The sequence below is a fragment of the Pleurodeles waltl genome, chromosome 11 (genome assembly GCF_031143425.1).
Source record: "Pleurodeles waltl isolate 20211129_DDA chromosome 11, aPleWal1.hap1.20221129, whole genome shotgun sequence".
Taxonomy (NCBI): domain Eukaryota; kingdom Metazoa; phylum Chordata; class Amphibia; order Caudata; family Salamandridae; genus Pleurodeles; species Pleurodeles waltl.
Genome location: NC_090450.1, coordinates 15,816,066 through 15,828,947, shown reverse-complemented (window position 1 = coordinate 15,828,947; position 12,882 = coordinate 15,816,066). Strand labels below are relative to the sequence as shown.

The 12,882-nt window shown below is 43.2% G+C and overlaps 1 protein-coding gene across 1 annotated transcript in view; it reads right to left on the bottom strand.

Annotated features, from left to right (window-relative positions):
• TFRC (transferrin receptor) overlaps positions 1 to 12,882 on the bottom strand; it is a 148,854-nt gene that overhangs the window by 107,940 nt on the left and 28,032 nt on the right. Inside the window, exons 8-10 of the mRNA XM_069212819.1 lie at positions 12,488 to 12,598; positions 10,356 to 10,495; positions 216 to 385 (exon numbers count right to left, since the gene is read on the bottom strand). Of these exons, the coding sequence (XP_069068920.1) occupies positions 216 to 385; positions 10,356 to 10,495; positions 12,488 to 12,598 (421 nt within the window). The remainder of the gene's footprint in view (positions 1 to 215; positions 386 to 10,355; positions 10,496 to 12,487; positions 12,599 to 12,882) is intronic.

Below are 12,882 nucleotides of genomic sequence, written 5' to 3'. Positions count from 1 at the left end.
CATGAAACTACAACAGAAACATGAACGTCTGCATCAGTATGACACTTAATGAAGATCAGTTTTCTGATCTGCTTGGAAACCTCAAAAAGCTTGCATATACCAATCATTCATTCATTCCCTGCACATACCAGGAACAGCACTTATAGAAACCTATACAAACTGTCTCAGGCCATCAGCATGGGGAACAAAAGGATGTTAGGATAGCAAGTGTTTACCTGGTTCCTCAAAACCTTGAATCATTCCGAAGACATTAAGGATTTTCTTCTGAACCACTTCATTATGAACATCAAGTTTTATGTTGAATTCTGATGCGTTAGAAGCTCCCAATTTACAGGGGGATGAAAAAGCAAACCAATCTGAGGGGCAATCTCCTTCATCCATTAACCTACAATTGAAAAATGAAAATGTCTTTAAAGGCTACTTCTTAAACGTCAACTGTTCCCATATAATGACCCTGGGTATAGTAAAATAATGTTCAACATTTTAGCTGTTAAGATCAACCAGTTGAGCCACTGTGGGAAGCTATGTACGCCTTAGAACCTGGAAACTGTAAAGTTACTTAGCTGTAATCCAAATTCTTAATTCCAGAATTTTTCATTGCAGTCAAACTCAGATTATCCCATCGAAGTGACCAATCCCCAAAAACGTCTCTTCACGTATACATCACATGCAAACAAATCTATAAACATTCATATATGGAAAAGTTAACCCCTAGAGTGCCTTGGACGAGGTGGTCTTGTCCTGCACCGGGCCCATGGGGGAAGCGCCAGCGCTCCCCCCCGTGGGCCCTCCACCGACCCCCCCCCACCCCCCATCAGGGATAAAAGGGGAATCGCTTCCCCCCCCCCGGGGCAGGAATGCCCACTAGACACCAGGGATTCTTTTTTCTTTGTGTTTTCTGATAAAGGGAGCGGCCCCTTGGGCAAGGGTCACTCCCTAGGGGGCCATATTATTTTTAGGTCATTTAGGCCATACCCCAACCCCAAATAAATGGGGCAAAAGTTGTTCTGACTAGTGGGCAGATGGGGCAATTATCCCAACCCACACCCCAGGGGGCAGAAAGTCTACAAAATGCCATGAAATAATAAATAATAAAAAAATAGTAGGGTGGTGACTACCAACCAGTATGGGCCTGGTTATGCCCTCACCCAAACTGAAGGGGCTAACAGTCATTCAGCTCTCCCCACACACTAAAACATCTTATCCCATGGCAAGCAAGAGGACATTTCATTTTTGTTTTACATTTGGGCCATGAGAGCTTGGTAACTCTCAAAATCGTCCCACTTGGAATGGTGTGGGCTGCACTTTTTACTTTGGGACGCTGCCATGTAGAAAAATCCACAAGACCTTGACACATCTGAAAACTAAACATCTAATTGATTCCAGGGTGGTGTGCTTCACATGCATTCCTTACCCACAATGCCCTGCAAACCTGCAACTTTGCTGGAAAGCACACATTTTTCCCACATTTTTTGTGATGGAACTTCCGGAATCTGCAAAATTCCTACCACCCAGCATTGCCTCCTCTATACCGAGAACATTTCTGCTGCACTTGACAGCCTAAAAATGTTTTGTTTCAAACCGCCCAGTTTGGTACCCCCCTCAATTTCGATGTGTTTTTGGCTCTTCCCTGTCACAAACACTTGGCCCACCTAGGACTGGGGAGGGTGGTAGGAAATTTGTCTCGGTGCAGTGATCCCACACAGAAATGTGGGAAAATGTTTTTTTTTTTTTTAGTTAAATTTGAGGTTTGCTGAGGATTCTGGGTAAGAAAACATTGGGGGATCCACGCAAGTCACACCTCCCTTGAATCCCTCGGTTGTCTAGTTTTCAGAAATGTCAGGGTTTGGTAGGTTTCCCTACATGGCTGCTGAGCCCAGGACAAACAAACAAACAAACAAACAAACAAACAAACAAACAAAACAAACAAAACAAACAAAACAAACAAAACAAACAAAACAAACAAAACAAACAAACAAAACAAACAAAACAAACAAAACAAACAAACAAACAAACAAACCAGTGCCCCCACCCCCCCCATCAAACCAGGTGGTTTTCTATTTGATAATTTTGATGTGTCCAGATAGTGTTTTGGGGCATTTCCCATCACGGGCACTAGGCCTACCCACACAAGTGAGGTACAATTTTTTTTTTTTTTTTTTAAATCGGAAGACTTGGGGGGGTGGATGGGAACGCTGGGTGGAAGGAAATTTGTGACTCCTCTCAGATTCCAGAACTTTCCGTCACCGAAATGTGAGGAAAGTGGGTTTTTTTGTGCCACACTGAGATTTGTAAAGGATTCTGGGTAACAGAACCTGATGAGCCCCAAAAGTCACCCCGTCTTGGATTCCCCTAGGTCTCTAGTTTTCAAAAATGCACAGGTTTGATAGGTTTCCCTAGGTGGCGGCCGAGCTAGAGGCCAAAATCCACAGGTAGGCACTTTGCAAAAAAAAAAAAAATATATATATATATATATATATATATATATATATATATATATATATATATATATATATATATATATATATATATATATATATATATATATATATATATATATATATATATATATATATATATATATATAATTTGGGAAAAATGTGGTGCGTCCACGTTGAGTTTTCGGGCATTTCCCATCACGGGCACTAGGCCTACCCACACAGGTGAGGTACCATTTTTAAATCGGGAGACTTGGGGGAACATAGAATAGCAAAACAAGTGTTATTGCCCCTTGTCTTTCTGTACATTTTTTCCTTCCAAATATGAGACAATGTGTAAAAAAGACGCCTATTTGAGAAATGCCCTGTAATTCACATGCTAGTATGGGCCCCTCAGAGTCCAGAGATGTGCAAATAACCACTGCTCCTCAACACATTATCTTGTGCCCACTTTAGAAATACAAAGGTTTTCTTGATACCTCTTTTTCACTCTTTATATTTCAGCAAATTAATTGCTGCATACCCTGTATAGAATGAAAACCCACTGCAAGGTGCAGCTCAGTTATTTGCTCTAGGTACTGAGGGTTCTTGATGAACCTACAAGCCATATATATCCCTGCAGCCAGAAGAGTCCAGCAGACGTAACGGTATATTGCTATAAAAAATCTGACATTGCAGGAAAAAGTTAGAGTAAAACGTAGAGAAAAAGACGGTGTGTTTTTTTTATCACCTCAATTTTAATATTTTTTTTATTTCAGTTGTTATTTTCTGTAGGAAACCCTTGTAGGATCTACACAAATTACCCATTGCTGAATTCAGAATTTTGTCTACTTTTCAGAAATGTTTAGGTTTCTGGGATAAAGCATTGGTTTCACACACATTTATGTCACTGACTGGAAAGAGACTGAAAGCACAATGTTTTTTTGTTTTTTTTAAAGTCAAAATGGGGTATGTCCCAGTAAAATGCCAAAATTGTGTTGAAAAATTGGGTTTTCTGATTCAAGTCTGCCTGTTCCTGAAAGCTGGGAAGCTGGTGATTTTTAGCACTGCAAACCCTTTGTTGATGCTAATTTCAGGGAAACAACCACAAGCCTTCTTCTGCAGCCCTTTTTTCCAAGTTTAAAAAAAAAACAACGATTTTTTCCACTGTATTTTGGCTAATTTCTTGGTCTTCCTCAGGGGAACCCACAAAGTCTGGGTACCTCTAGAATCCCTAGGATGTTGGAAAAAAAGGATGCAAATTTGGCGTGGGTAGCTTATGTGGGCAAAAAGTTATGAGGGCCCAAGCGTGCCCTGCCCCAAATAGCCAAAAAAAGGCCTGGCACAAGAGGGGAAAAGGCCTGGCAGCGAAGGGGTTAATATCCTCTAAGCATGTGTTCACAGTGTGTGGTGCTGTCAATTTACATGAGCTGCATATTCCTGCCAACTAGTGTTTGGACATTGCAACCTGCTTTTGTTCGAATAACAGACATAATACCCAACTGACTCTTCCCAGTCCACCGTGCAAGGTTACACAGGCCCCAAATTACAGACTGTCTTCTGTCCAGAGAGCAACTAGTGTAATTAGGGTCTTTCAAAGGAAACAATATCCAAGTTGAAGGAAACGAGAAAAGAATCTTACCTTACCAATCCGGGAGAACAAAAGTAGCAGATATCTTTCATAGATTCACATGCTTGAATCATTCCCTGAAGTGGGAGTCCCACATACCATAGTAAGCAGTATACATCACTATAATGGGCTGTAAAGGGAGTGTAAAATTCAGTTTAATAGCCTATGTCCTTTTCAAAAGGAACCAAAGTTGACCAAGTAGGCGACAGCTCCCTTAAAACACTCCCAACAGGGGCATCTTCCCTCAGGTTTTCTAAGCTCTAGTGGGATAAACCTCGTGGCCAAGGAAAGGCTCTTAAGGGAGGAGGGTAGGTCGCATGTGAATCTATCAAAGATACCAATACCGGAGAATAGGTAAGTAACAAACTCTTTCTCCAGTATTGGGGTATCTTTCAAAGCCTCAAATGTTTTAATCAGAATAGTTAGCAGAACAATATATCTTAATCAAATACACATGCATGTGATGGCAGGTATATCATGTTGTAAAAAAGCCTCACCTTATTGGAAAAAGTGGAGTACCACTTGACTAAGAGTGGTATCCATGGTCTGTGCTGAATCCAGATAGTAGTACTGGGTGAAAGTGTGGCTGCTGTTACACGGTTGCAGCACAGCATATATTTTCATTGGACACCCCAGCAAATAAGGCAGCTATAGGCGAAACAGCTCTCGTAGAGTGCGCTCTAGTCTTGTGTTAAAGGTCTGCCTGCTTTAGAATCACAATTGAATAGTCGATTAAATCCATCTTGCTATAGTGGACTTGGAGGCTGGTCTACCTTTGTTATTGTTACCATAGGCCACAATAGGTTGATCAGCAGTACAACAACGCTTTGTTCGATATAAGTAAAACTTTAAACATCTCTTGACGTCAAGAGTATGTAGACTTTATTCCGCTGGTGTTTGAGCATTGGGAAATAAAGTCTTAAGCATAACCGGTCGCATTAGATGGAAATCAGCAGCCACCTTTGTTATGAACTTGGGATTAGTTCATAGGATTACGATGGTATGGTATCCTTGAACTGTAAGAAAGTTTTTTTATTTTTATAGTTAACACTTGTAGTTTGCGTATTCTTCTAGTCGAGGTAAGGGCAGGTAAGAGCCACTGGACTTTATCAATTGAGATAACTCCGTGTTAATTTGCCATGCAGGAGGCACTGAATTTATTGGAGGATATGCTCTTAAAAGGCCTTTATGGAATTGGAAGATTGATCTGCGTGACCATAATGAAGGAGATCCCAAAGTTCATCTGTATCTGGAAATAGCAGCAAAATGCACTTTGACAGAGTAATGCGCTAGACTTGATTTGGCTAGAGACAGGAGATAAGGTAACACCTGTTCAGGAGGAGATGTAACAGTGTGTACTTTCTCACACCAAAAGACAAAACTGTTTCCAATTGAGGCAATGTTTTTTGGTAGAATCAGCTCTAGCCCTCGCAGGAATATTCCAACATCCTTTTGGAATATCTGGGCACTGTAGATCATGGTCAGAAGGCAGGCTGATAAATGCGAGGGGGGGAGGGGGTCCTAAATCAGGCATGGACAAAGGACCTGCTGATTGTTCATCAACCACAAGTCTACTTGAGTCTTCAGTTGAAAGAGTTTGTCTACCAGCAATGAGAAGTTCCGTAAACCACTGTTATGCAGCTATCGTGGAGCAATGAGTAATCAAGGGTAAAGCGTAGGAATAAATCCCAGACCAAGAAGCAGTCCCCTCCCCCCACCACCCCTCACCATATATCCCTTTTGCAGGGACTTGCTGGCAAAAAAAAACGTCATTTTCTGTTCTCTTATGATACAAATAGATCCCAGTTGGACTTGCCCCATTTCTGAAATATGACATTCAAGACCGCTGGTTTAACTCCCATTTGGGACAACTTTGGGTTGTTCTGCTGAAGGTGTCTGCTAGAGAGTGGTGTACTCCAGAACATCTCCCTGATCTTATGGTCACTGGATTAGTTTGTGCCCACCACCAGATAAGCCTGAGTTTCTCGAGACAGAATCTGGGATTTTGTACCTCCTTGCTTGTTGAGGTACCCATTCTTATCAACACAAAGGAACCTTGAATTCTCAGTAGGAAAACTTGAAAGCTAGACAGCATGCTCTGAGCTAGAGGAACTTTATATGTAGCTTTGACTGATCTGGGGTCCACTTGCCCTGCAGGTCTTGCAAACGAGCTCCCCATCATTCTAGATGGGGTAAACGACCTTTACCTTTTTAGGTAAAAGAAACAAGTTTTATTGCCCCTTTAGACAACATGGTCAAAGCTTCCTTCTGAAGATGAAAAGGGAGGAATTTTGTTGATGGAGTTGGAGGTGGAATTTGAGTAAACTTTAAGACATGGACATGCTTGATAAGAACTAGAACCCATTTGTCCTTAGTGATCTTGGCCCAGTGATGTAGGTACTGAGAAATTCAGGCCCCAACAGGAAAATGAGTAGGGGCTGTAGCTGGCAGAGATGTGGTCACGTTTACCTAGTGTTGTCTTTGTTGGAAGTAGGCTGTATTCTAGGTTGCTTTTTATTATAGGCTACTGACAGCAGTGCTCTGTATGGTTGATGTTGATAAACAGGCTGAAGGGGCTTCTGGTAGGATTGCAGTACGTATATCTGATATCCTACATGGTAGGAGTAAAACCACGGCCACACTCCACAAAAAGGTTTTTTATGGTAATGGGGACTCCCAAGAGAGCAAGCAGTCGGTCTGTCTTTATGGCCTGCAGAGAGTCACCGACATGTTTCCCAAATAAAGAATCACCGTCGAAAAGCATGTCAAGTATGTGTGCCTGCACCTCAGGGTGGAATGATGTAGCCTTAAGCCAAACCTGGCGTTGAAGAACAGCAGATCCTGCCAACTGCCAGAAGCCTGCGCATGCGCATGCTACATCCATTGAAATCCGGGTATGTGGCAATATCAGACCACATTTGCAGGACATATTGCTCTAGAATGGCCAAATAATTTGCAGTTCAGTCAGTTGTATCTGACATGACAATCTTTTACCAATTTTGCCCAACTGCCTGCTCTCCTTATCAGGCAGAGAGGCAACAGGGGTGGAAGGATCTTAAGATCTGCACTGTGCAGCCTGAATCAGGTCTTGGATGGCTGATTAAGCAGACTGGCAATTTTTTTCTATTTTTTAAAACCAATTCTGGGAAGAAAGGCAGGGACGGGCGCTGGTGTTGTAATTATTTTTTTATCCCTTCTTCCGATATACAGTCTACAATCTGTATTGTCCTGCTCCTGGATTGATCTTTAAAGTCATAAAAAAAAAAAAAAAAAGTCTGTTTAATCGTAATGGGGAGATGGAAACGTTTGGCTGCTCTTTCTTTATGAAATCTCCCAGCGGAGAATCGACTGGTTGTGGCACTGGAGGAGAAGGTGGAGGGATAAGGTTAACTTTGCATTCGTTGGTTATGGCACAACCGATTAAACCTTCTTCTGTCGCCATCATCGGTAGAGGATGGATCATCTCATGGATGCATGGCAATACAAGATTGCGGGGTCATCCTTGTGGTAGGAGGTGGAGGCAGAGGTCCTGGAGATTTTGGTGCAGGCGTAGCTATTACTGCAGGTAATTTGTGTGCCTCAGCTGGCGTTGGGAAACTTTTATATTAGTCTTTAAGCATGCTCAGCTAATCTTGCACGAAGGTAGAAGGAACTTGAACCATGTCTGGTGGTGGTGGTGGAGGCACACAAATATTATACCGTTTAACATGTGGTTGAGTTTGATAAACAGGCTCATAATATTCTTGCTCCTCATCTTCGTCCTGATATTTAACATGTAATTCAGAGGGGCTGTGAGCGGCATCAAACATTCCTTGGTCATCGCGAGAATCTTGAATATCCAGTAAGTGGCTCGGTATTGGTGGAGATACATCAGAAGGCGACGTGAAATGAAGATGTATGCGGTGAGTAGATGGCAAAAATGTCAGATGGTATCAGTAACAATGTTGATCGCCTCTTATGTTTTGACTATGCCGAAAACGGAGGTTTTTCCAAAAGGATGCGTCGATGGGGTCATCGACAAATGGTACTGACGCTGATGTGCTCGTGGACTGTAACCAGAGTTAGTTGAACACGCAATGGATCTCATCCGTGTGGTTGTCAAGGTAGTCTGTCGACACGGAAACAGTCGTCATTGTAGATAATTGGATAGAGGACGGCAGAATCAAGCAGCCACCTGGAGGAGCTCTGTGCATCACCCCTGGGGTGGTGAGTGACAGGGGAATGGTCACTCCCCTTTCCTTTGTGGAGTTTCGCACCAGAGCAAGGACCGGGTCCCTGGTCTGGTGCACACCTGATTATGCAAGGACAGCACCAAATGTGCTCTTCAAAGCAAGCCAGTGGCGTGGGGAGGCTTACCCCCTTCCCAGCCTTGTAACACCCATTTCCAAAAGACAGGAGGATGCACCCCTCTCCCACAGGAAATCCTTTGTTCTGCCTTCCTCTGCCTTAGCCGGTCAAGCAGCAGGAGGGCAGAACCCTATCAGAGGGGCTGAAGCAGCGCGGGCTGCTCACAGACCCTGGAAGACGGGTAGGAGCAATAATGGGGTGGTCCTGTAAGGATCCCCCAGAGCACACTGAATCATGCCACCAATACTAGCAGCAGTATTGGGGTGCAATTCAGACATGTTTAATACCAACCATGCCTAGGTTCGGAGTTAAAGTTATGTAGAATGACCATAGGTAGTGACATATGGCCTATACATAGCTAAAATGGCTCCCTCGCACTTCGAGTCCAGGAAATTGGAACTGGACTTTATAGGGGCACCTCTTCTATTGCAGGGGTACCCACACCCAAAGGGACCTGCACCTTGCCCTTAGGGATGGAAGGGCCTACCATAGGGGTGACTTAGTGACCAGCAGTGAAAGGGTGCTTGCAACTTCACACAGGCTGCAAGTGGCAGGCCTGCAGACAGTTTGCATGGGCCCTCATGGGTGGCATAATACATGCAGCAGCCCATGGGGGATCCCTGGTGTACCACTGCCCTGGGTACCCAAGTACCATATACTAGGGACTTACAAGGGGTACTCCAGTATGCCAATTGTGGAGTGTAAATGGTGCCAAGGTAGTTACATTTTGAAGACAGCACAATCACTGGAGTTCTTGTTAGAAGGGTCCCAGTGAAAACAGACAAAGCAAACTGACAATAGGGAACAAGTGGGGGTAACCAAGCCAAAAGGGGGACTTTCCTACAGTCCTGGACTGCACTCACCCTTCGTAACGATACAACTTAATTGTTAAGGCAGTCTTGAGGGTTAAGTACTTGAAAACTGCCTTAAAGGGTGTACGATTGGCACTAGGTATAGTTTCTAGAGGGGGGCTTAATGGCAACTTCCTCTTAGTTCCTTCTAGGAATCTCTTAATGGTCTTTGGAAGAAACTCCATTCTACGACAGTGTAATCAACTATGGCTGACAAGTGTAATTTAAAGAGTCCTTCACCCGGCGGGCGAGTTTCCCGTTACCAGCACCTGTTATATGTTGTAGAGCAGCACTTCCTTGTAGGTGGTCTTATCGCACTCTCTCCCCCCCCCCCACCCCCCCTCTCTCCTCAAGGTTAGGCCACATCATCCACTTTCTAACATCTACTCAGCGATTAGGGAAACATTATCAGGAATACCACCTCAAGCAAAGGGAGGCCAATACCCATATCAAGTATGCTAAAATGCCTCTGACCAGCAGCCTTGAATGCTAAAAGCATGGTTAACCAATACAAACCCTCAAAATTGGAGAAGGGGACAGGGAAAAAAAAAAAAAAAATCTTTACAGAGGGCATCTTCTAAGTTTAACACTGAAGCTGTGTTTAAAGGACCGGAAAAAAGGAAAAAAAAAAAAAAAAAAAAGAAACAACCCCTACACAAACTATAAAGCACGGTCCTTAATGGATTATCAACCTCTCCCTGTTGCCTACAACTACTTAAATATAAGCCAAACAGTCAAAACATTACAAACCAGAAGATAGCAAAAGGACCAAAAAAAAAAAAAAATCATAATAATAATAATAATAAGGGGGGGGAAAGAGAGGAAACCTGAGAAACAGTATTGTACACTTTGCCAGGCCACTTCACCCCAAACCACCTCTTATCCATTTTTAAGCTTCTTGGCTTGCTATCCCTTAAAGAAAAAAAACTCCAAGCCAACATCGCCTATCAGAATCTCCTGCCTCAACTACACTCACAGAATGGTGGAAGAAATACATTTGTTATTCAACGCAGGTGTTCTATGTAACTGTATGTGGGGGCATGCGACCTGATGGGGAGCCAACCCCATGTGCAATAAATACTGCAAACACCACCACCGGCGCAGCATTACCGAAGCAATCGTTGTGCAGCTCCTGTAGTGATGGTTTGAACAGGGATCCGAGGAAGTCCAGAAGATGTGGAAGGCGGGAACTGTGTGTGGTTAAAGGAGGGAAATCCTGGGGTGTATGGGTCGCCAGTTCCTTGGTGAACCTGCAATATATACACAAGACTCCTGATAAGAAAAGGGTGTTACGATTCACTGGAAACAAGATTAAACCTACAGAACGTGTGGAAAGGGAGATCTCCCTATAAAAACTTGGCAATCTGAGCGTGCTTTCTAATAAACGATTCAAGATTAGTGATAGAACACAGGAGATTGAGAAAGGAGAAAAGAGCGGCACTGATAAAGACGAGCAACTCGTATTCACAGTCTGTGTCACAACTGGGCAGGCTGATAATTGAGAACGAAGAACAGTGTCCAAGCATGGCCTACTACGATCTCTGCCCCTGGTCAGCACTGCATGTTTCAAATGCTGTGCGGAGACCATATTCTGGGACGAGTATTACTCAATGATGCAGGATTCCTTAACCTCAACAGGCACGTGTTTGTCTGCGAGTAGAACCAATATCTGCAGGGATACGCAACTGCAGTTAATACCATCAAACCCTTTAATCTCAAAACGAATTTCAGAGTAGAGGGTGACAACATTTAAAAGACTTCCTGATGTTGGGCTATGTATGGTGTGAAAGGCATCACAAACAGCAACTCTTCATAAATGTCACAGGAGGTCCTGGAAGGCTACACTTACCGATTAGAGAGTGTCAGCACCAGAAGAAAGCTCCCCTAGTGGCTAGAGCTGCTGACTTTAGAACCTGGGGACACAGGTTTGAATACCAGTCTCAGCGCTTGGCTCAACTTGGTGCGATTCTGGGCAAAAACGTAATCTTTGTGTCTGCAATGTGTTAATTGTCTGAGTAATCCCCACTTGATGGGCATGATCTTGCTTCTTAGATGCTCACGCTGCACAAATACATAAGTACTTCCATCGTCCCATGTTTCAAAGAACACATTAATCCCATGCAGTTAGGATTTTTTTTCATTCATGAACTTTGTCCTGATCTGATCATGCCACACAGGACAAAGTACAAGAATGAAAAGAAAAATCCTGGAGTGGGTTAGACAGACACTTGTGAAACTTGTTTTGCATAAACGTTTGTTGTGCTCTTGACACCTTCACCAGGATCCATTATGCGAGCATTCACTGAATCCTCCCACATTAACAAACATAGGAATAAACACCCCAGCCACAACCAAAGTACAGCTGAAAGACAGCACAGCAGAACTGTGCCAATTGCCCTAAACTCACTCCACCCACAAACTAATACCCTTATATGATACACTTGGGGTATGTTAACCTATTATTTTGGAAAGCATACAAAGTCTTAAATTGTCTCTTCTGATCGACTGCTAAAGTCCCATGAATTAACAGCAGACGAGATGATTGCTGCACTTTCATTCTGCAAGCCACTGACTGAATAAACTAGCTGCATACGCCAGTAATGCTCATTCAGATTCAGCTCCTGCAGACATGTTCCCCGTTGCAGCCCTCCCCGGGCGCCAGACTGGGTCGGGAAAATGTTAACACAATAGCGCTCACCAGCCCATGTGGTGCTAAATGACGCCATGGACAGATCCGCAAGGTCACTAGAAGTGTCGTTAGTTGGAGACATTTGACGCCCAGGTACCAGTGATGCTTAAAAATCAATATTATATACACCCACCAAGACCAGGACAAAGAGATTCAAGTATAGCTTTTTAATCAAAAAAACAAATAGAATTGCTAATTCTCAAGAGGAAACATGTCAAGGAATCTGCAGGAGCTGAACAATCCATGTGAAGGAAACTTACCATGGTTTGATTTCGCAAACTTTGTGTAAGCCACTCCCAAACCATCCATCATGGAGACGGATAGAGAATACCAGATCTAGTGCGTGTGAAGGAGTGCACAATAAGATCAACTAGCGGTCTCACAAGTGTAAGTACGTACACCCTAGCAACTCGCTCCCATGGCTCCAAGTGTGTACAGAATTCCATAGGATAAACATGCATGTTTGGATGGTTCATCCCCCTTGCCGCAAACACTGTCAATTTTAGGTCTGAAATTGGCAAGAAACCTTAACACCGTGAGACACAGTACTTACATGGCCGTAAAGTTCTAAATCATTCCATTCGTTACCCGCATTATCCCTGTAATCGGAGGGATCAGGGTATATTAAAACACCAGCAGCATTCAATGAGTCAGCAACAGCAACCTGCAGGGAATAAACATACCATTCTTAAGTTTTTTCCCCCAATAATTTAAGAAGTAGACACACGTAGGTCTAAGGTCATGTTTAGTGCAGTGTCTACAACAGTCACTTTGCACTGGAGCAGAGTTGTAAAGCATGGGTAATGCTTGGTATTACTGCTGCATAAAGCTACCGTTTTAATAGTGAAGAAGCACTTTCAACAGGTATTTTTATTTTATATTCATAAACATCTGATTCATTTGCCAATAGGCAAGATCAAACATTAGTTACTGTGCAGCTATGTTTAT